The sequence below is a fragment of the Histoplasma capsulatum genome, assembly GCF_000150115.1.
Source record: "Histoplasma capsulatum G186AR genomic scaffold supercont2.5, whole genome shotgun sequence".
Lineage (NCBI taxonomy): Eukaryota > Fungi > Ascomycota > Eurotiomycetes > Onygenales > Ajellomycetaceae > Histoplasma > Histoplasma capsulatum.
This window is the reverse complement of record NW_025544805.1, coordinates 2024014-2047743: the sequence shown is the minus strand read 5'-3', so window position 1 is coordinate 2047743 and position 23730 is coordinate 2024014. Positions and strand designations below refer to the sequence as shown.

Here is a 23730-nt window from a genome sequence, read left to right as displayed (position 1 = left end):
TTACGTCGTTGGCAGGAGCAGCCGCAGGGATTAGCCGCGGCTTTGCTCAGCCTCACCACCACCACGACCACCATCATCGTCCGTCCATCGTCCAAAAGCTCACCTTCACGCACATTACACGGACCCCCAACTAGCCTGCGAAGTCCGAATATTACCCCCAATCTCACCCCCACCACTTCTCGTTTGCCCCTGATTTCTATCCCCGTCAACTGTAGTGCGTGTGTGCGTTTTCCCACACCTCTGCCTTGTGCTCCCTCTGTCCTTCTCCTCCGGCACACCTACAAACATTAAGCAAACGGTATTTACCGCTGCAAACGAATTTGCACATATCCACATACAATAAACCTTTGGCTTCCCGTTTTAATAGCCTTTCCGGCGCCGTGGATCGCGGGGGGAGGTCCCGCGTTCCTGTTGTACTCCCAGTCTCAAGACATTATCATGGATACTTTACATCTCCGTCGCAAGGATACCACCAGAGGTCCCCCACTACGGGTTCTATCACTAGGTATGCTGGTCTCCTGACGACCTACAATGTGTATCCAAATCATGCCAAATGGCTCTGCCGGAGAAATCAATTTACTTACAATGAAATCTTTTTGTGTGAAACATATGTAGATGGCGGTGGCATCCGTGGATACTCAATGCTCATCCTCCTCCAAGAACTCATGCACCGCACCTACGTCGAATGCGAGGGCAAAGCCCCCTCGCGTAACCAAATCCCGAAGCCATGCGACCATTTCGACCTCATTGCCGGCACTGGCACGGGAGGACTCATAGCGCTCATGCTTGGTCGGTTGCGGCTGGATCTGGAGACGTGCAAGGATGTATACGTGCGCATGACCAGGCGGGTCTTCGAGACCGATAAGACCATTGCCGGCATTCCCTATCGGTCAACTCTCTTCAAGGCCTCAAAGCTGGAAGAGGCCATCCGCCAGTGCGTATGGGAACATACTGTTGCTGCAGATGAGGGAAATGATGGCTCGCCCATGCCTGCAAAGCCCGTCTCTCTGCATGGCCCGGTACCGCGCCCGCAGTCCTCTCACACGCTGCAGCGACGGACAAGTCGGTCGAGTGTTAATACGATTGGTGCATCGCCAGTCCGGTCGCCAGTGAGTTCGCGCGGGTCTATGGGAATCCATGGGCCGAGCTGGGGGAATGCGGATGCAATGCTCTATGATAAGAGGGAAAATAGGACGAAGACGTTGGTTTCCTTCCTTCTTCCATTCTTTCTTTTTTAATTTCTTTCTTTCTTTTTATTTCTCATTTTTGCTCTGTATATATTTATATATGTGTCTATAAATCTCTGACGTTCCATCAGCGCGGTCGTGGCAGTCTACAAGGGGACCCCGATGAACGGAACTCCAACTTTGCTACGATCATACGATTCGCGAAAGGAGCCTCCACCAGAATTCAACTGTACAATCTGGCAAGCTGGACGGGCTACATGCGCAACAGGGCTGGCCTTCAAACCTATCCTAGTAGGACAACATGTTTTCATTGACGAGGGTGCTGGTAAATATAATCCCGCACCGATGATTCTCGATGAAGCTGCTGTAAATGAATGGCCAGGCAGAGAAGTAGGTCTTTTCGTCAGCGTTGGAACAGGCAAAAGGCCTCCCGGAACAAGTCATATCCAACACGAGTGGTGGGAGGATGTTTTTGCTGAGTCCCTGGGCAATTTCGCTGAGGCCCGAAGACGTCTGATTGCGAAAATCGAAGGCTGCGAAAAGACTCACCAATACATGCTGAAAGAACATCTCAGAAAACGCAACGTCCCGCTAGAAAATTACGTCCGTCTCAACGTTGAAGTTGGCGTGGGCGAGTTTGGTATGAATGAATGGAATCGCCTGGCGGAAATTAGCACAAGCACTCGGAATTATCTCTCCCGGAGCGATGTGCAGAAGATGAACCAGGATGTAGCTGCCAAGTTGGCCAAGATCCATTTTATTCATCGTAGGCTGGCAGCGGGCAATGGAGGAATGGACTGGCCTGCTGATTCCAACAGTTTTGAAGAAGGCTTAGAGGACGGGGACGTATTCCAACGGCAGTTCCACCGACCGGTTCCGCCTATCCCGATGTCCCTCTCCTCACCGCAAACGATCCCGCCCCGCTCTTCACAGCCATCCGCTATTGAATTCCCAGACGCAGTCGAACTCCCCGGTGAAGACTTTATCCCGTTTTCGTCCGCGAATAATACGTTTAATTCCAACCCTCCACGTTTCCCAAGTTCCAGCTACTCACAAATCCCGAGCGCAATCTCACCAGAAAATTACACTGTCCTCACATCCGATGATCACCCGCAACCCCTCAACTTTAGCCGCAAGACCTCGATCCCGATCCTAGCCCCATCCTCACCTACCCACAATCAATCATCCCCCTTTACCTCTCAAACCCGTCTAAACAACAACGATAAACAAAACCAACAAAGCATCAATAGCCGCCCACGAAGCAGTTACAACAATCCCTCCTCCTCTTCTCCCCGCATCAGCTCTGAAATGTTCACAAACCCCCTCCCACAGGCATTAACGACCCGGCCACAAAGCAGCCACCAGAACCTGAACCATAATCACGTCTCCGTCCTCCACTCCCACACACCGCCCCTCAGCCCACCACCAAGCCATCCACCACCTCCACCACCGCTACCTCCTAAAACCCCCATACCGTACCCCGAAAATGGCTATGGACTCAGTCCCCCTTCCGGCGCTGATCCTGGTACTGGTGCTGGCTCGCATGGCTATGCACCGGCGGCCATGCCGATCCCGCCGCGGGCGCCGAATAGGCCGAATAGCAATTATTACGGGAGTTTGCAAAGTGGCGTCGGCGTCGGTAATGGACCCGGGGCCGGTATTGGAAACGGTGCTTGGAAGTTGCCGTACCCTAGTGATGGGCCACCGCCGTTAGTCAATAAGGCGCGGAAGCCGACCTACACTCGGCGGTGAAAAGGAGTAAAAGAAACCCTCTGGGGAGAGAGGGATGAGAGGCTGCAGCTGCAGCTGCAGCTGCATAGAGTGAGGCCTCATATTCGTTCTGCCTGGGATTTTCCATGTTCATTGTTTGCTTTGCCTTCTACATATTTATAATATATATAAGTTTCACGATGTGATGTGATATGATAATACAAGGCTTTGGGTATTGGTATGGAGGGCTTTATATATATTGTATTTATCTTTTTGTTTGTTTTTGAGGTTGGTGATGGCGGGGACAACCTTCCTTTTTGATGTTTGTATATAACAGAGAGACTATTTCGGCACGATCATGAAGACGATAATGAGATGAGACGAGATGATATGGGATTGGAAAAATGATAAATGATAAATGATAAATGAAAACAGAAAACTACTTCAACCATTTCATAGTTACATGTCGCCCTTCAACAATGGTTGCTGACTAAGCCAGCCATCTCTCCAGCAACCAACCAACAACCTGGACTGAACCCTTTTTGTTGACAGGGTTTGGGCGTTTCGAGGAAGAATCGAGGTTTCTATTCCTTCGCGGATTGCTATTTATTGTGTTTCAAAACATGCGGAAGAACACCGATCTGATCTGCTGGACACATCAATAGTCTCATCGTCAAGGCGCGGTTGGGCGAAAAGCAACAGAAACACATTTTACATCCAAACTCCCCACCAAGCGAAACAGAACTATTTTCGGCGATATTGCAGTCCGTTGCTGATTCCTAGGATTGCCCAGGGGGTGCAGTACTTCTCCTTTTCCTCACTTCGCTTTCTTCCTCTTCTTCCTCCGCTTTAGACTCGGCCTCTGGTCGTTTGTTAAACATCTGTATCAGTCGAAGCCGTATCAATTTATATATCTCAGGTATGTGCCGCACCAAGAGGATAGACTCACCAGCTTGGCACCGCATAGTTGTTGACTGGCTGCCAACCCTCGACGGGCCGCATTGCATGGATTGAACTGAACCGCTGATCGTTGCAGCAAACCTGTCTTCCTAATAATATACCGATCCTCGCCACTTCTCAGCTGCTGATGTCGTTTGTCGAAATATTGTTCCTTGATATTTCTCCTTTCTGACCAACCTCCGAATTCATTCCATCCACGACACCCCACAATCCGCTGCTGCGACGAGACTCTCGAACAAATATCGCTGAGAGCAATGGCCTAGACTAGACAGTTTAAATTTCTCTCTCTCTGTCTCTCTCTCTTCCCTCTCATCCCTCCCTCGACCGCATCCCCCTCGATTTTTAACTTCTCGCCAAATAATACCCAGCATAAGCTTGACCTCCAGTTGAGAGAAGGAACCGTGATCCCACATACACCAGCCCGAACTTAGGAGTGGTAGAATAAAACCTCAGTGGCTCTCTCGGGTGTCTTTTTCCCACCGAATAAAATTGAGGTTCTATTTCACCCTTTCTCCATCACCAATATATATATATTTATATATATATTTATCATGCTTGACACCACAGATGTTCATTCAATTTATGCGCGGTCTGGCGGTGGCGCGCTCGGTGGCCCAGATGGCAGGCCTCCCGCTTTCAAGGCCGTTGGGATCTCTCTGGCTGTCGGTTCGGGACTTTTCATCGGCGTCTCCTTTGTGCTGAAAAAGGTCGGCTTGCTCAAGGCAAATGTCAAGTATAATGAGGATCCTGGAGAGGGGATGGGGTATTTGAAGGTGTGGTGGTGGTGGGGCGGGATGACGTTGTAAGTTGGTTTTCGTCTTTGTTTCACAGCCGCAGCTCCGATATTGTGGGGGTATATCAATATATCAATATATGGATGAGCGTGTGTGGATGTCAAAAAGGAAAACAAACTAACGTAATCAGAATGATTATCGGGGAAATATTCAACTTCGTCGCGTATGCCTTTGTCGACGCAATTTTAGTGACACCCCTTGGTGCCCTTTCCGTTGTCGTCACCACCATCCTTTCTGCTATCTTCCTCAAGGAACGCCTGAGTTTCGTGGGCAAAGTAGGCTGTTTCAATTGCATCATCGGCTCCGTCGTCATCGCCATGAATGCCCCCTCTCAGTCGTCCGTCGCGACCATCCAGGACATGAAACATTTCGTCATCGCTCCCGGTTTTCTCACTTGGGCTGGTCTCATTATTGTGGGATGCACCTTTGTTGCACTCTGGGCAGGCCCCCGGTATGGCAACAAGAGCATGTTTGTCTATCTCAGCATCTGCAGTCTCATCGGTGGCCTGAGCGTTGTCGCGACTCAGGGGCTGGGAGCTGCTATCATCTCTCAGATCCAGGGTATATCTCAATTTAAGGAGTGGTTTCTGTATGTTTTGTTGGTATTTGTTATTGGGACGCTGTTGACTGAGATCATTTATTTAAATGTAAGTTGCTATCTTATCCGTGCATTCCATCCACCGCTCCCCGGTCTATCTAATCACATACATGTTTCTGATGTCTTTTTTTTCTTACAGAAAGCGTTGAATATTTTTAATGCGGCGTTGGTTACCCCTACATACTACGTCTTTTTTACGAGTGCTACGATCGTTACGTCTGCAATTCTGTTTCAAGGATTCAAGGGGACTGCAATTAACATTACTACAGTTGTCATGGGTTTTCTTCAAATTTGTTCTGGCGTTGTCTTATTACAGCTCTCAAAATCCGCCAAGGACGTTCCGGATACTGCTATTTTCAAAGGCGATTTAGACCAGGTACGCGAAGTTGCTGAGCAGGAGCAACCGGAATCTGAACCAAAGGCCGACGCCATTCGTGGCACAGCTGCCATTATTCGTCGGATATCGAGTGCAAGACAGAGGATGGAGGAGGAGGAAGCTAGGAGATACTATGAGGAGAGAAAAATTGATGAATTGGAGCCACCGCGGGAAGGAGAAGTGATCGAATGGGACGGGCTACGGAGACGTAGGACTGTTGTCGGAGAAAGCCCCCTAAGTATCCCTTCACGCCGGATAACGAACCGTCACCCGCCTCTGGGCATGTCGAAATTCCCTGATTTTGTTGATGAAGAGCTTCCCCACCACAGACCTAGCACCAAAGGGAGTGGCAAAAGTTCGTTCTTTGCTCGCAGTCGCACATCCAGTGGGCTGCATCCCCACTGGAGACCAAATCATTCATCCCAGGGGATGCATAGCCCGATCCGGCCGATGCTAACCACGATCGCAAGTGAGACGGATGAAAAAGGTGATTTACATTCTGGTATGACTGAAGCCGAGGCATCCGGCTCTCTTGGTGAAGCGTTTCAACATAACCATCGCCGGAACCGAAGCGGAACAGTGCAGACGATTCAATGGGCGAGTAGTGTCAAATCCGGTGGCTCTTCCAACCCACAGTCGCCCAATCGTAGCAATACTCTTCCAGAACAAGTCCAGCATCATGCGCCAAGTCGACAGTTCTCATTCTCTAACTTTTTTAGTCGACGGATGTCTAACGAGCCACCGCACGATAATGGTGGTGGTAACACGGCAGAACATTCTACCTCTCCAGGAAATCGTCTTTTTGCGTTTGGCCACATTTCGTCGCGGAATCATCACCAAAACGAGCAAAAACGTAGTATGATGAGAGACGGCACGGAGGAAGAATCCCTCGGCCTTGTGAAGGGAGACAGTTCCCAGTTAAAAGGGCAGACGCAATTCCATGACTATTCACCCACACCTACACCTACGACTCCAACGTTTGATAAGCAAGCGATTCAAAGCGACATGCTCCGGGCAGAATATCAACAACCCCCCAGTCGATCTCCATCAACATCAAGTGCTTCTACCACAGAATCAAGAACTGAATACAAGCCACACAATACACGAATGCTTTCACAAGACAGAGAAGATGCAACGGCCACTATTGCTTCTTCGAACTACCTGGAGTCGCTCCACCATGGACAGCCCACTCTTCCGGCCCACTCACAACCACCAAAATACGACGATACAATAGCTGAGATCAAAGCGCCCTCACCACCGCCCCATTCGCGCTCCCTCCCACATATCCCATCCCACTCAGCAACTCTTTCAACAACAGCTACAGCTACAGCTACGGCAGTGATGGCATCTCAACAACAACAACTTCACCCCCTTCCCTCCCTCCCCACCGAATCACATTCTAGACACCCATACGCATTCCCAAACACTCCCGAAAAGGCTCCACCACTCCCCTTCTCCACACACCCTTCACCCTCCTCCCGCGCGGCATCAGCGTATATCCCATCGCTACCCCTTCCAGCATCATCCGCAACGTCTCTCGCATCAAGTATGAGCGCGGAGAATGAGAGGCGGGAGCGGCGGGAGCGAAGGATGCGCCAGGGGCGGAGGGGGTCTAGTATCACTTCCGCCGCCGCTGTGGGTGTTGGCGTAGGCGCGACCGAGCAAGGGACAGGGAACGAGAAGGGGAAAGGGAAAGGGAAAGGGGTGGTGCAGATGGGTAATAATGGTGGTGACGATGACGATTATGATGAGGAGGACAGAGGACGGGAATAATGATGAGAGGAGGGGAAATCGACTCGATTGGGATTGATTTGTGAGTTTGATTGATTGAACCTTGAAAGGAAAGGGAGGGAATGAATGGAAAACGGAAAACAGTTTTCTTGAACTAGTGCTTTTTCCACATCAACACTCCCCTTCCCTCCTCACATACAGCCATACACATAATATGTATATATATATTTACTTAGTCGCGCGGTTGGTTTGATATGATTAGTATCCTTTTCCCCGGGCCTCCCTCCTTCCCTTTTACCCCATGCATTGTCGACACACATCATATAACAGATGAAAACACGGATAGGCAGAGGCAGGGGCAGGTGGATGGATGGGTTATCATCATTTTTCCATCTTCCCACTGCATGTCATTTTTATTCATTCCTACTCTCGCATCTTCTTGCACACATCGGCATTATATATGTATATATGTATATATCAACCCACCCCCATCGTCCTGTCGTATTTATTGTATTGTATGTAAATCAAACAAAGGAGATGGATAAAATGAAATATTCAATAATCTGGATCAAGAAAAGGATATCTTTTCTGGAGCTCCTCTCCTTTCCTCTCCTGTTTTCGATTGAGAGGGCGAAAAGAGAAAAATACGGGGATAAAAATATGCAGAGGAGGGGGAGGGAAGGGGGAAGACTTCAATTTTTAGTACGGCAAAGCAGCTTTCCGCCCTGCTACGTGTAGCCTTCTCTATCTGGCTGGCATTCGTACCATATGTGTGTGTGTGTGTGTGTGCATTAATTAATGAAGAAAACCCATTGTTGAGGTCTGTCGCTTTCTCATTAACTTTATTCCCCATTCTCTTGAAAAACAGAATTACATTAAAAAAAACCAACATAAAAAGTTGAGGTTGTTTGAGTTGGTTGTCAACCATTCCAACAGAGGCCAAACAAAGCAATTTCAAACTGAACTGTTGAGAAGAATGCAACTGTCCAAACCAACCGCCACGTCCACATCCACATCCACACCCAACCACAACTTCATGTACGGTAGATCCCATCCCATCCGCACCCTCTTTCTTTGGCTTGGGCATTTGCCGCAGCCCGATCGATCAATGTGAAACGAACAGCCCGCTAGCTGGGGTGCACGAGATGCTGTACACAGTGTACAGTACTTACTGTACATGTATTTGTCCAGCACATGGAGAGAGCGCATTTCGCCCCGTAATCTCCCCCTACCCAAAAAAAAAAAAAAAAAAAAAAAAGTACTAAATTTGGTATATAACCTCAATTAATCAGATGGAACGGTGATGGATGATATTGAAGTAGACAATAAATAAATAAATGCGAGAGGAAAGAAAAGGTACGAGAAAACGTAGAAAGGAGAAAGGAGAATATGCAGCTTCGGGGTGGAAAACGATTTCTAAAAATTAAGAATAATAACATTTGAAAAAAACCAAGGAGCTATTTGGTTACTCCTTTCTTTGGTCAGTAAAAATTAAACAGATAATTTCGCCTTCTCTACAGTGTGGATAGGTTGTCAAAATGAAGTGAAGGCTAGAAGCAGATTTATTATTTTGCAGGACAAAGAAATACATATAAATGAGCTGAGAGTTCATTCTTCCTGACTGGGACATCTCTAATATCACTATCATTCATTATATTGCTTTATAAAAAGGATTGGGGTGGCTGGAAGACAACCCAAACACAAACTTGTATCAAAAACGGACAGACAAAAAAGACACAAAAATGATATTTAAATTTCCAAGGAGATTCGTGTCATAACAGTCGTTAAAATAAATAGTAATGATAAAAAAAAGAAAACGGAATAAACACGGTAATAATTTTTTGTGGGAGATGGAAGAGCAGAAATGAAGTGAAACAAAATGAAATAGCGATACGAAATATGGATAACAAAACAGTTAACAAAAGTCACATTAACAGTAAAAATGAGGTTTGCGAGATCATTCATTTCATAAGACGTTGGCGATTTTATCTTTTCAAAAAAGGGGTCTGTGGAGAGAGGAGAAAAGTAACTCAACCTGTTTCCAAAAGGCCAACACACGCAGAGAAGGCGAAGACAACACAAAACAATCAAGAAACAAGAGTAGTAAAGCGAAAAATAAAGCACGATTAGGCGAACAGAGATTTAAAGAAGAGAAAGAAGAGAGACAGAAAGTGAAACCAAATGCAAATAAATAAGATAAGCCTAAATGTTTAATGAGGAGATAGAAATAAAAAATAAAATAAAAACTAAAGTGATAAAAATAAAAAGTAAAAATATCAAATGTAAACCAGGGGACGAAAAGCCATGGATTTGCTTGAGAGGGTTTCTTCCCATTTCTTTTCGTTTCGTTTTCGTTTTCCTTATTCCCCTTTCTGCTTTTTCACATGTGTGTCATTATAGAAGATGTATCACACAGTTTTATCCTGCCAAGTCACGACGGGAAGGTAGAGTATGGAGGAGAGAGTTGAAGATGGGGAAACAACTGTAAGCCGAGAGCATTAAGCAGGGTGATGAAAAGATGATAAAAGAAGGCCATGTGCAGAAATGGCAAGGGTAAAAGTGAAGGAGTGTAGGACGACCGCATTTCGATGAAAACAATACACAACCCAAGGGAGATAGCCATATCCATCTCCGTATCTAGTGAGAGAGAATATTGTGAAATTCCTCTCGATGGACCGTGCTAATCGGGCGGATAAGATTGGTGTAGACATTTCCCACGTAAAATAACACAACCGGCAAAAGCAGTTAAAACGGAAAAAGGAGGGACACAAAACAAAATTGATTCGCTGCGTAGAGTGTCGTAATCTTCTTTTCTAAACGCATCTCGTGATAGTAAGCAAATCATTACAATCAGGTATAAAGCGTTTTGAAACTCATACAAAAAATCAGAGGGGAAAAAAATAAAATAAAGGAGAATCATGGCGGCTCTTTGTCTGGTTCAAAAGATGAAGTTTGAATAAAAAATGGAATAAAATAAAAGGTAGGAAGGAATGAAGGAAAAAAGACAGAGTAGATATCTGCATAGTAATGAAAGTTCATTGAGTAAGAAGAAACTGTATGAGAACGAAAACTCGTTCAAACCCACAAAGCCAGATTCTCGGCTGGTGGGTCGACTCCACGGCGCTGATGATATCCTCCTCGTCCCAAAGGAAAGGAAAAGAAAGACCTTCTATTTTCACCAATGTCTCATGGGAACGTTATCAATCGTATAGTGGCTTCTAAAGAGAAAGAGAACGGAGACTATCGACGGCGGGAGACAGGAGTCGCTTTCGGCATACCAAGTGGTGTGCCACCGACAGGGCCTCCAACGCCGTCAACCAGCGTTTTCCGACGTTTATGCTCGTAGGTGCTGTCACCATTCTGGGTATCGGACAGAGAAGTTTGATCTTGACTGTCATCGTCGCGCATACGTTTCCCAGAGCCATTCATTGACGAGTAAGCTGATGGACCATTTGAAGAGGTGGAATAAGAGTCCCCTGTCGTTCCATTAGTGGCGGTACCACGAGTATCGCTCATCACACTGTAGAGATTGCTGGAAGGCGCTGCAGGTCGTGATGGGGTAGGGTATACTGATGTCCATTGCGATTGGCTACTGGTCCGAGGAGTGACCCTGCTATCAGAGCCGTTTGGATGGGAGGAAGAATCAGTTATCTCGGAGGAAAGGTGAGAGTGCTCTCCATTGAGATTGCCTGCGCCGGTGCTGATGGTGTACGCATATGAGCCACGGTTGGCACTGTAAGAAGCATTTGTGTCGTTGATATACTCGGGTTCATTATCATGATCTGCCTCTCCCTCACCCGGTCCATGGCTCACTTGTCCGTTTCCCTGGCTGTGAGAATATTGGTCAGCCTTGGTTTCACTGGAGTTTGGTGTAGTTGGCACTCCCGTCCGCCCTGACGGAGGTCCCATTGTATTTTTGACATAAGGGTTCGTGGATATTGTCTGTCCATACCTCGACGTATTACTCTGTTGGGTTATGGTATTATGTGGCGCATATTGCGCTTGAGACGTAGGGGCTGCGGAATAGTATGACTTCGAACTGTCATAGCTTGGTTGGCTTTGATATGACTGCATGTTCTGCAGGCTGGTTCCGGGGGGTGTGGTGGCGGGTGTTGTCGGCATCGATCTGGCACTTGTTAAACCCGTGTCGATCGAAAGAGCCTGTGAGCCCTGAACGCCAGTCCCCATATTTTGGCCAGACCATTCATAAGATCCACCTTGGCTTCCGATGCCCATCAGACCGGATGCGCTGGTCGGGGGTGTGGGGAATGTGTGTGAACGATCTAACCCAGGGCGAGGATGCCCAGAATGGGAGCCCATGGAATGAGGAGGTTGGGATAGGTGGGATGTAAGAGGGTTATGCATTGAATGATGATGATGCAGAGGTGGGGGTTGTCCAGCTTGTGACGATCGAGAAGCCTGACTTGCTTCAAAGCGCCTCTGATCGTTCCTTGCTGCAAGGGCGCCGCTTCTATTATTAGATGGGTTGGTGGGATGGTATAGTAGGGCTCCGATATCATGCACAAACAATGGATAAAGTTCTTCTGTGATCTTTTCCTTGTTGGCGAATTCAAGTGCCCGTTCAAATGGGATCCTAATCACCAAGTTAGCGAGGAATCTTCTGACATATCAACACCCATGAAGTGAAATGTATATATATATACCAAACGCCTTTGAGATGCATCGGCCCTATTTTGACGACATTGCGCACTTTTTCGCTCTTCAGAATACCGTCCCGTCGTCCTCTTGTCATGCCGGCAACATTGAGCAACTTTGTTCCGTTGATCATGTGGTTATCTATGAAATAAATGGTCAGCTAAAAAAAGGATAAATTGGTTGGTAAATGAAATAAGGATGTATGAACCTTCCCGGCGCGCAACACAAACACCCTTAGCTTCCACCTGAAAACACAAGCTTCCTTCATCTTCCCACAACGTAGCCGTAACCCTCGGTTTCGCACCAGGTGGTGGTATTTGACCAGTGGTATCAAATGTATGTGGAACATATGGTTGGGCGTGGCTGACATGGCTTGGCATATATGAATGGGGGCTTGGAGTTGTTGCGGTCATTGCTGAACCAGATATGATTAGCGTAGTTCCAGACCAAGTGAGGTTTCTTTCTCTCCCAGAGTAATGACCAAGCTAAAAAAAAATAGTAACAAACAAATAATTGGAAAACTTACCAGGTAAGGGAAGAATTTGAGCGGGTACATGGGAGGACATGGTATTTGTAACCGCTTGAGTTGCAGATTGTGGAGAGGTAACGCCATTGGGATACCCATAAGAAGGGTACGACGAGGCGCCACTTGAGCTATAAGACGACCCGGGCTGCAGGACTGGAGGTTGGGAATACTGGTAAGGCGGAATACCGGAAGCTGACGTGCTATGGGATGAGTATGGCTGTGCGGATGGCAAATGTGATGCATGTACATCCAGGTAAGGCTGTGTTTGATTCATGCTTCCAAGTGTTGTTTGGGTATGGCTATACCCCTCACTCACAGTTCCTCCAGCGAGATAATCCGGCTGGTTAGTGGACTCCAGGGAATACCGGGAAGGAACCCCGCCAGCCCCGTCACCAGACGATGGAGGAGGGTTCTTGGCCTCGCCCGCGGGGGCGTGAGGAAACGCCGTATAACTGGGCACGGAGCTGGCGCTGGTCGAGCCAGTCGATGAGACAGTTGATATCGACGAGTCTTGAGAGCCTATTCGACCCGAAGAGGAGGATTGCTGTGCGTGAGAGAGGGACAGCGCAGGTAATCGGTCACCGTTTATCAAAGGTCGTTCTGCGGCGTGATGATTATACCAGGGGATGTCAGTGGGGAGTCGAGTGTGAACCTGGGAGATCGACGGTAGCTCCAGCTTTTCGGTATTAGACCACACGGGTTAAAACAGGACGAGAGGATCCTGTAAGAGGAAAATTGGATGTCACGCCGATTGCGACGGGACTTTCGCAGCCAAAATGTGTCGATTGTTTCGGCCGGGGGTAAGGAGATCAATTAGTGTCTCCTACGTTATGATAGGGGCTCAACGTAGACTTGGAATTTTGGGAGTTGAGCGGAGCAGGATCAAAAAGGGTAGAAAAGTCTATAGAGAGCAAGCTCCGGGTGGGTTCAAAGGGTGTTTTCTGATCAAAGTAACCGAGAAAAGCTATTTCATGAGAAAAACAAACGGCCGCTGGGTAGTTTCGAGGATTATATGGAGGGAACAAGCTGTTCAGAGGGTCGTGCTTTGAGTTGGGTTTCGTTGAATCTTGACGTCGTTAAGTCTTTTTTTATCAAATAAACGAGCAGAATAAGAACAGACTAGGTTATATAGCACTAAAATGATGGCAGACAAAAGCTATCAGAGGTTGCTAAAGATTACGAGTGACGAGGGCGTGTTGAAAAAATGATCGTGAAAAACAAAACGTCAAATGCAGACGAGTCTCGAGAGCAATTCTAACAGAGAATGGCTTCTTTTCTTTTTTTATCTCTCTTGATTTCGACACTTTTGCGCAGTTTCTCTCGCGAAGTGGGTATCTTGAAGCTGAGGCAAAGTGTGGCGATATAAAAGGAAACTGCAGGCTCAGAATTGAAACATGAGGGGGGGTATTTTCGTCCGGCGTGGATGTTTTAAAGAAGGCGACGGGACGGGAGCTTGGAGGCTGTTAGAAGCTCGGCCACGAAACAAAATATTAAGCTAGAAACGGGAGGATCGCGATAGCGGGAGTACTTGAGCATAAAATCTCAGGCAAATATAACGAACGGTCAGGGAGTATCGGGAGATGCTGGCAAGATTTGAGAAATCGTTGTGCAACGGAGTTCGAGCGTCTAAACGGGTGCAGACCGCGGGATGAAATATTTGCAGGACAACAGGACGAGCATGCGAAAAAACGCAGACAGAACGTAACAGAGGGATGAAGGGGGAATTGGTCGTTCTCGTAGCTATCGTAACATTCGTTGCAGGCCGTAGAAGGATTGGATTTTTTTCTTCTTTTGTTTTTCTTTGGGATTCCTCTTGTCGAATATTTTTTGGTCGTTTCTGTCCTTCTATTAATTATTATTATTTGCGTAGGACTTTTCAGCAACGTCTCTCTAATCGTTATTTTCTTTTATTTTCTCTTTTTTCCCCCCTTCTCTCTTTGATTTTCCTTTTCGTCAAAGGTGAAGAGAATGAAATGTGGGCGAGGGGATGTGTGCGATCTATTGCGGAGAATGCAGCGAGGATACAGTCAGCACACCAATCCGAGAGGGGACGGAGGGATCATAAATCAGGCTTTGCTATGCCCAGAGTGGCCCGAGTACCGGGACGGGGAAATCGAGCAGAGAAGAGAGAGGGAATGGACGTATAAATTCAAAATAAGGACGGACGGGAGGAGGTTGGTTGGGAGGAGAAAACAGGAAGATGAGAGAGAAAAGGAAAGCGGAGAGAGCGGGCGGGCAAGAGTGGCAGCCAGAACAGAGCAGAAAAAAAATTGAGAGCAGAGTGGGTGGAGATCGGCCTTACATCCCTTGCTCCCGGTCCAACCTAGCAGGAGATCATGTAAGTGAAAAGTGGAGGCTGGGAGGGGGGTTGAGACGGCGAAGGTGAGGGTGAGGGTGAGGGGGAAGGGAAGGATACCAAGGGAAGATAGTAGTAATGGACAGGGGACATGTATGGGTGTGGTGCGGCAGCAGCAGCAGTAGTAGCAATAGTAGCAGAAGAAGAAGAAGCTGAGAGTGAAGAGAAGCAGAACAACAAGGTGGAAGCAGCAAACGCCAGAGCAGGAGCAGGATGCTGGGGATGCTGGGGACGCTGGGGACGCTGGGGAAGGGCAAGGTGGAGACCACGCCTAGAAATGGCGGTGCTGGTGTGCCGGCGCTGCTGCTGGGTGGTGGTGGTGGTGGTGGTGCCAACTACGACTGGAAGCACTGCATCCGCAAAACTTGCTGGCTCCTGTTGTCGTTTTAATAACAATGGGCAGAGGGGAGCAGATGGGGAAGAAAAAGAAAAAAAGAGAGCGAAAAAGGAAAAAGAAAAAAGAAACAAACGAGCAGCTGAGCTAAAATACAGTACAGGCCAGGCCAGGTCGTCGCCGACAGAGGGAGGGGTGCAAGGAAGAGGATATTTATTGTATGTATTTTCACTTACTTTATTTTATTGTTTAAGGGATCGGACGGGAAAGAGATGAGGACAGGGAAAAGAAGAAAAGAGGGATGGGATAAGACCAGGAAGAGACTCAATTTGTTCGGGGGATGGTTTCTTTTTGGGCAGTGGGAGAGGGAGACAGAGAGGGAAAAGAGGACAAGCCGAAGGGACGAAAGGACGAAAAGACGAACAGAGAACCGAAAGAACCAGCCAAAAGGGAAGAAAAAGCAAAACCAGCAATAGTTACCAACCTCAGGTGTTTTCCGCAGGCCGGGGGGGGAGGTTGGGATCGGATGAGGCTTGGGCAGGCGGCTGCGGGATTGGTCCAGCAGCAGGGAGCAGGACAAGGGCCGTAAGCTATATCTGATCTGGGTTACGGGGCACAAGACGGAGAAGAGACGGACAAGACGGAGAATGATGGACGCGGAGGATGATGGGACGGGGTCAGGGAGGGCGAGGAATGGACTAAATAATAAACGATTATCCTGACATCCATAGTTATATCTATAGAGATGGGCAGATGGACAGATGGATAAATGGATCTCGTCCCATTTCTTGGGCTGTGTCGATTGCAATTCCATTAATTCCATTAATGTCATTCCAGAACGGTACTTACTCTTTCTCACTTCCATTGACAAACAGAAAGAAAGAAAGAAGCGCTGTAATATACGACGTATTTGTTTTTTTGGTGTAAATCTGTATGGCTCTGATATGATACGGCCATAATACAATACGTACCTGACATACGCCCATCCTCGATCACCCTGGATAACTAACAATACAGTATCGTAACAGACATATTTTTACACCGAACCTCGTTCTTCTCTTTTACTTACACCTGGATGAAAAAGAAAGAAAAAAGGGGACAAAAAAATAAATAAATAAAAATCTAGATTCATGCCCCGAAATGGAAATGAAGCGCAAGTGGATCCAGCGTTCGACACTTCTTCCTCCTCTTCCCTTTTTTTTTTTTTTTTTTTTTCTTTCCCCATCAGCTGAGAATAACAAGCTTTCAAAGACGTGGCCCAGCAAGGCTGCGTGAAGCGATGTAGGGGCTTTTTACCGTACGTACCATGTTTCTGTTCCCCAGTTTTTTCTCTTCCACTGAAGGGCGAAGTTAGGGGTCCTTCCGCTGTCTTTGTCAACAGCTTGTTCATCGTTTCGTTTCTGATTTCTTATTCTACGGGGTGCTGTGCCATCTCGACCGTTAGAAACCCCTGGGAATGTTTCATGCAGCAGAGTTGTCCTCGCATGTCCATCCCATATATACATATATACATATACTTATATACATATATATATATATGACTTTGGATAATCTGTGCATGCGTCTTGTACAGATCCCGCAAATTGGATACTAGTATGGAAAACGTACTCGTGGTAGTACTGGTATTTATAGCCATCGCTCGCATGAGCAATGTATGTCGATGTACTGTACATGCACTGTACCTACGCTTGGAATCCGGGGGGGTGGGGGGCCACCGAAGGCTTGATTCAACCGTATATCAATGATATCCGGCCAGCTAATTGCAACGGACTGAACCGAGTCTCCAAAGGGCTTCTTCTCTCGCACCCACCAACCAAGACTTCTGGCCAAATTTGTTCCCTTTTTTCCCCGCCCTCAATCAACTATCATGGATTCGATACGTACAATTCCTTTCCGCGCCGCTTTCTCCCAAGTAAAAGCAAAACTTGTAACTCTGCATTTTCCCTCATGGGTCAAACGTGGAAGTCCTTGTTTTGAAACCTTTGTTCGTATGGGTAGTTATATGTAAATATAGAATTCAAGTAGAAAAAAAAAAAAAAATTAAGAACGGTCCCAATACCAAGGTATATTCCCGCTTCTCGTATTCTCATCTTTCCTCTCTCCCCCTTATTGTCGGATCACCTTTCTGCGCAGCTGAAGAATTCCACAGAACTGGGATTTTTTCTTTTTCTTTTTTTCTTTTCCCTTAGAAAATTTTTTTTCACCAGTTGTCAATGATTGTGGGGATTTCCATATGTTCTGTGAATACATCCGTACATGCACGGGACCTTGGGTAACTAACCAACCACATAGCCAGTGAATACCCCCATTAGGTAAGATCTACGCAGAAGAGAGGCATTGGAATGGATCTAGAAGCGCTTTGCAAAGCTCATCAAAGGGATCACCCACCCCGGGAAAGGAGGAGTTGAGAACAAAGAACATTCTACGAGGCTGGAGAGCACACTCTGGGAGCGCCAATACTGGGAGAAGAGCCGATCGACAAATTGGCTGGCTTCCTTGGAAGCAAAAGCTCTCTTGTAGATGCCGGCTGTGCCTGGGAAAAAATCTCTACGTCAACTTGCTTGCGGAAAATAGAAGAGACGATAGGCGAGGAAACCAGTGGACCCTGAATATGTAAGTGACCTCACAGTACGTACGGATTTGCGGCAAAGGGCCCAGACGGAAAATGGTGGCGGCAAAAGAGATGCAGATAGATGCGTGTTCGTATGCCCACTGCAGAAGAAAGAATACAGTCTTCGTAGGGCGCACGCTGGTTGGGAGTGACAGAAAGGATCAAGCATTTTATTATGTTGCACTGTGGGTTCTGGTCTACCAGGTACAATCGTCAATGAACACCAGAGACCATCTTCCCTCACCAAAGAATAAATGAATGAATATGTAAGAGGGAGTGAAAGAGCGCGTAGATCTGTACTTGGTACATACGGAAATCTATCAGCAGTAGGCCACTTGATCAAATAGTGACAAGGTTATACGCCGAAATCAATAAGAATGGAAATGGAGAAGTGAAAGAAAAAAGATAAGAGTAATTTTCAAACGGGGCAAATTACCCGAGGATAGTACTTAGTATATCCTAACTCCATCGCACAGCCAGTCACGGCCAGCTGTGGATGGCTCGGAAAATTTTTGAGGTGTCTTTTTCATGTGTTTGCATGGGATTAGACATTGGACCCTGAGTCACTGGATGATTAACTTCGCCGTCTCTGATTTGGCGCCTGAGCTGATGGGTGATTCAGCGAACACATCCTCGCCGTTTTTTGAAGGGTAATCCACGGGTCGTTCGAATGTACGGTGAGATAAATCCATGGATATCTATACCTGTGCGCATACATATGCCTAATGTAGGTACTCAAATATCCATGCCGGATCGTTGGGATGTAGGGACGGGCGGCAGTTGGCAGTTAGAATACGTCTTGGGATCGAAGATGTTGCATATTTGGCAACGGACAGTCGCGGGGATCTCGGGGAATAATATCAGCTGAAAAATTAAATAGAAAATAGAGAGAGAATAGGAAAAAGAGCTAGGAACAGAACGAAATGAACAGCATTAAGCCCCGCGATTGAGCATTGCTTTTGTCGATTTCCTTAGTAATTCTGTTATCGAACCGTCTGGTTGCACAAAAACCGAAAGGTATTTATTGTTGGGTAAAAACGCGGTCACTTTTGGATTTTCCTAACACCGCACCCCCTTCACCCTTCAAAATACATGCCAAATATGTTAGGAAGAAGTGATCACCGAATGCAAGAACTGTTTAATACGTGCTGCAAAAAAGAATCACCGTTTTATTCCTCGAGAAGCTCTCTCTCCATGAACGACACAATTCGATGAGAGGCAAAGAGAGCTCCACATACCTAACCTCTCCTCCAGCTTCAACTGACAATCCAGGCTAACCATTTTGAACAGCCACATTCTTGGGCACGGAGGAGATCCCCTGGTGTCCGTACCAGCCAGCCAATAAAGGTATCACCGAGAGTTTTAGTGTGACTGGGATGTCGGATGTTGGATTTGTTGGAGAAGCAGACCTTCTGACTGGTTAAACCCTAACTGGTTGAAAAAGAAGGTTTATTATTTCCCGTGTCGGCGTGTCCTGAGGCTCCTCCGGGATGCAGAGCTTGGCTGTGACTGTTTTTATTCTTTATTTTTTATTTTTATTTTTTTTTTCCTCTACTAACGCGATTGATTTCTTTGAAAGGATTATGATTCAGAATTGTGAAGGTGTTGAACCAAATCAACGGAGCTAAGAATAACTCGCTTGGTCTTTGGACGCCTGCAAATTAGGGCTTCGGGTCGATCAAATTGAATCCAGAGAACAGAACAACGCCGTATTTTATATTACAAGCTTGTAATGTTCGGTACCGTGTTTCGTTATGTAACCATACAGCAGCAATTTACTGTAGCGTTACAAGATACATGTTGATTTGTGGTCCAATTGAATACACTCGCCCGTCGGGGGTGAAAAACTTGCTCCCATTGATTCATTCATGGAAACGAGCGCTCAGAGCTCTGGGAAACCTTCCGTCTCGAGGTCACTGTCGGTGCATCGATTCTCCCTCTCGTCACCAGATCTCTGGCGCTTAATTAAACAGGCCGGTTTGGGTCCAAGCTTGCAATTAGCAGGGGCAAGGCTCAAGCCCCAGGGAGCCTTCCTGGCTTAAAGCTAGGTAGGAAAAGCGCAAGCCAAGAACTAATCCCGTCTGGAGAGTAAGAAAGGAGGGGTAACATGTTTAGGAAATTGTCCTCGTCCTGAAGGAGGGACAACTCATCCTAAATCGCTGTGTTAGTTGTCAAGCGAATCAGAAACTAACTAGCTACACCCCATAAAATTACCTATTTCCATACATCCATGAAAACTGGAGTGTCAGAAATATGAAGGAATACTTCCTCGATTATCTGAACTCAAGGCTTGCTTGACATCCTTGCCTGCTCCCATTTTCTTCTTTTTCGCTGCCGGTTTCCGTTCCCCGCTTCCAACAATGATGAAGTGGCACGATGGAAGGAATGTGGGGACACCACCAGCCACCAGCTTATGATTACGACCAAGGCATGTTGAGGGAAGTCGAGGACATTCCAGGAAATTGAGAATGCCGAGAAATAATGGAACCCGAAGCTTTATTGTTAATAATACTAAATAGCTCGCCATCAATTTGGGGGAATTATAACTTGTTCTTGAGTGTAAAGAAGCAAACATCAGCTGAGGCAGAGGTGCTTCGAAAGTTAGAATTGAAAGAAAAGGGGGAAAATTGCCTCCGTCAACGGAACCGGATTGAATGTAGTGCAGAAAAACATTTCTTGTTCCCACTTTCTTTCGGCTTTCTGTTTTCTTTTGAGCGATGGAAAGAGGTTTTGGAGCTGAAAAACCTCTGCGTGATGATGGGAAATATTTGGAGTGGAAAATCTGACGATCAATGCATTAAGCTAGGGGCGGATGATACGCCCCTAAAAGATCACCCGAGCGTCTCCAAATAATCAACCAGGCCCGGACCTGGGATTATCAAATCGTTCGCAGACGTTTTGCAAGCAATTGATCAAGGAAATGATCCATGGATATTTTCTTTGAAGTTGGCGTAGACTTGGCGAAGGAAATTGTGTGCTGTAAGCTGGTTCCTGCCTTAATTCATTCAGCATAATCGAAATTCCAAAACAAGGTCAGAAGGTCACAACTCTTGCGCTACGGCCCGGGCACCGGGCCGCGCGACGCATTCAAACATAAAATATTGCGAGCTCGCTAGTCCAACGTGAAGCTCAGCTTCCGAAATCGTCACCTGTAAAGAGATTCATCCTCATATATTGACCGCCTCAGCCATCCTCAGCCATCGTTGCCAGGAAGGATTGAGAAGCGGATGGTTGGGGATTCCTCGCGGAATATTTTAATTCTCCATCAAGTGTGAGCTTATTTTCCTGCCCGTCATCTCTGCCTGCTGTGTTGGATTGCAGAGTTAGCTCCATTTGGCCATGTGGATTGTACTCTCACCTGCTTCTTCACTTACATATCCGCGTCTTGATGCAGATAAGCAAAGCACACTGCGGCAACACCAAGGCTCGTGTGGAGGGGAGATCTTATGATAGTTGTGGGCCTATGCGCTTCACAGGAGCTGCTATTGGAGCTTTCTATTAAAAGAAGAGGTAGCTCCCAGGCCGTGTCACCACGTTTAAGTTGCGAAAAAAGGGATAAATATTCTCTTCACCGCTGGTGAGTTTCAAGTTGCCAACGGACTAGAACCACTCGATCCATACTTGCCCAAGGCCATATGACGACGACATTGTGCCCCAGATCCTGATTCTTCAAGCCTCTTTTTGAAAGTTCACGTAGTTGTATCAAGTTGAGCCACACGACCTAACCTTGGAAGTCACGGGAACCTCCTATGACCGCTATTTCCAAAAGCCGCCAGCCTCTTCCTGCGAACGAATGGGGAAGCAAGTACGGCCTGTCCGAGGCTCAGCCTTGTTCGATATTCTTCAATGACCTGATTTGCCTTTGGCTTTCCAAGGCTTCTTTAGCTTGTCACCCTCAAACAGGCGGTCAACGAGCAATTAGTCCGGCGAACAAAAGATGGAAAAAAAGAAACGACAGAACAAGGCTCTACAGGGCAGGTTTCGTTGTTATTCGTTCGTTGTTGATAGCGTTTCCTCCCATTCTCCATGACCAAGGAACAAACATTACATTTTCCCAGGAGGTCCCACGGTAATGTAATTGGTTTGGTTGGACTCTTTTATCAGCACTTGGCAAAGAGTTGATTGGTACATCCTCGTCGTTATGAGACGGGAAGTTAGCTTCCAACAGGAAAGATAGAGTGGTCTGCCCACCAAACGGACCCCAATTAGCCGAAGGGATGCAGATGATTACCCATAGCATGATGATCTTTTCCGAAGCCACTGCGCTCCATATTCGAGTTAACAATGGGCGGCAAAACAGGCCATATGATTGCCGCCAGCACATCACCGAATGGCCCTAAAGCGGCCTAACTGCGCTACTCGTTAGTTACTTGGTGTGGCGGCCTGTCAAACTTGAAACATCGCATCGCCAACTCATCTGAAAGTCGGGTCTGGGTCGAGGGGAACGGATTTCAGTTGGATCAAGGAAGCCAAGTCCGCGGCGAAGGATTTTGCTGGCTCCGTCCATGGCCTGACTAAGGATTCCAACGTCCCGGAGCATTGTTACTCTGATAATCCTGACCCCATGGTCTTCAAAAGCACGAAACCCTTTTTTTTTACTTCTCGATTCTTGGGTTGGTCCCTACCTTCCCCAGCAGTCATTGTCATAATAATCCGTTTCGCCGCAATGTGTAACAAAGCCCTAAGACAACGCGATCATTGAAATGAGATCTTGAGGTTATATTCTCTCTGATATTTGGTTCGCCTGATGCTATTTTTGTTCTCGTCGAAGTGCGTAACTTTCCATTCTTTCCATACCAAGAACTAATTACAACACGGTCACCAGAATCCGCGCTAAAACGATACAGTACCGATACGTCAATCGTTTTTCGGCACAGTACTTTGCGAACGGAATATAAAATACGTCCCTGCAAATTGGTCTCAGGTCCTGTCCTCGCAAATCTCGGATGGTTGTAGGGAAACGGGCACAGCTATTAGTATTACTCCATACGCCGTACGCGTGTGTCTTGTAAATCCGGGGTAGAACCAAATCCATAGATCTCGAACTGCGAAAGAAATCAGAACGGCGAAGTAAAGGAATTTTCCCAAATGGCCCTTCGCTGCCACCAAAAGTGGCCTCCGTGACACGGTAGCATGGAATTTCTAGTATCAATAGCCCGCGTTTACGTCTGGGCTAGCTGGTTCGCTTTGTTCTCCATTGGAAGCCACAAGGGCATCTTATCTGGTTGACAGGAGTGTTAACCATTCAAACAATAATGATATACGCCACCTACGAAGGTGAAAAGATCCACACGAGCAAATTACGGCAATCCCTCAAAGAAGAGCCTGCATACTGCAGCGCAGACGTACAGAGGGGTATGGATGCGTGCATTGAAAGCCTGTACTGTTAATTAAACACCAGTAGACTATCCTTGCCAACGTCGTGGTCGAAATCATTTTTCTGGAGATGGGTGGTGAACATATATAGCACACTTACACCCCAAAAAGTTTTTTATTATCAAGGAATTTAATATGTATGTTGCTGATGCAACAATGCACTGACTGGGGAGCACAAAATTTACGGCAAAACTCAAAAAGTGTACTTAACTTTTACATATTCCATCCTTTTGGTTTTGGTCCGTTCCAATCCCCACAATCTGAGTATATAAATTCCGTATCTTTGGTTGAGACCATCTTCCCGGGGCGGGACTTCCCGTTGCCACAATTTCCCAAAGTCTGGCTTTGTTTTTTATTGAGTCAGATATGTATAGGAAGACCATACCCATGGGCCAGAGAGGTGGGGGAACCAAAGCGAGCGGGATTGAGCCCTAACCCTAATTCCCAGGACCAACCAGTCTTGAGATCGACCCTGGCGACCCCATTTTCTTTGTTCACGATTGCATGAGCGTGTC

General features: G+C 46.9%; 5 protein-coding genes across 5 annotated transcripts; 3 read left to right on the top strand and 2 right to left on the bottom strand.

Annotated features, from left to right (window-relative positions):
• Window positions 1-438: 438 nt before the first annotated feature.
• HCBG_04640 (uncharacterized protein) lies at window positions 439-2939 on the top strand (the record flags this gene model as incomplete). Its single annotated transcript, XM_045431689.1, has 3 exons — window positions 439-505; window positions 616-1201; window positions 1319-2939. 3 exons carry the CDS (start codon window positions 439-441, stop codon window positions 2937-2939), a joined length of 2274 nt encoding a protein of 757 aa, XP_045288242.1.
• Window positions 2940-4408: 1469 nt separating this feature from the next.
• On the top strand, window positions 4409-7398 carry HCBG_04639 (DUF803 domain-containing protein; the record flags this gene model as incomplete). The annotated part of the gene is made up of 4 exons (XM_045431688.1): window positions 4409-4659; window positions 4782-5298; window positions 5389-5980; window positions 6113-7398. 4 exons carry the CDS (start codon window positions 4409-4411, stop codon window positions 7396-7398), a joined length of 2646 nt encoding a protein of 881 aa, XP_045288241.1.
• Window positions 7399-10596: 3198 nt separating this feature from the next.
• On the bottom strand, window positions 10597-12578 carry HCBG_04638 (cell pattern formation-associated protein; the record flags this gene model as incomplete). Its single annotated transcript, XM_045431687.1, has 4 exons — window positions 10597-11950; window positions 12021-12153; window positions 12221-12427; window positions 12539-12578. The coding sequence occupies 4 exons, from the start codon at window positions 12576-12578 to the stop codon at window positions 10597-10599; spliced, it is 1734 nt and encodes a 577-aa protein (XP_045288240.1).
• Window positions 12579-17095: 4517 nt separating this feature from the next.
• Window positions 17096-18697, top strand: HCBG_04637 (uncharacterized protein; the record flags this gene model as incomplete). The annotated part of the gene is made up of 3 exons (XM_045431686.1): window positions 17096-17216; window positions 17541-17841; window positions 18571-18697. The coding sequence occupies 3 exons, from the start codon at window positions 17096-17098 to the stop codon at window positions 18695-18697; spliced, it is 549 nt and encodes a 182-aa protein (XP_045288239.1).
• Window positions 18698-19721: 1024 nt separating this feature from the next.
• Window positions 19722-22379, bottom strand: HCBG_04636 (uncharacterized protein; the record flags this gene model as incomplete). Its single annotated transcript, XM_045431685.1, has 5 exons — window positions 19722-19876; window positions 20105-20385; window positions 21214-21334; window positions 21461-21516; window positions 22210-22379. The coding sequence occupies 5 exons, from the start codon at window positions 22377-22379 to the stop codon at window positions 19722-19724; spliced, it is 783 nt and encodes a 260-aa protein (XP_045288238.1).
• Window positions 22380-23730: the final 1351 nt, after the last annotated feature.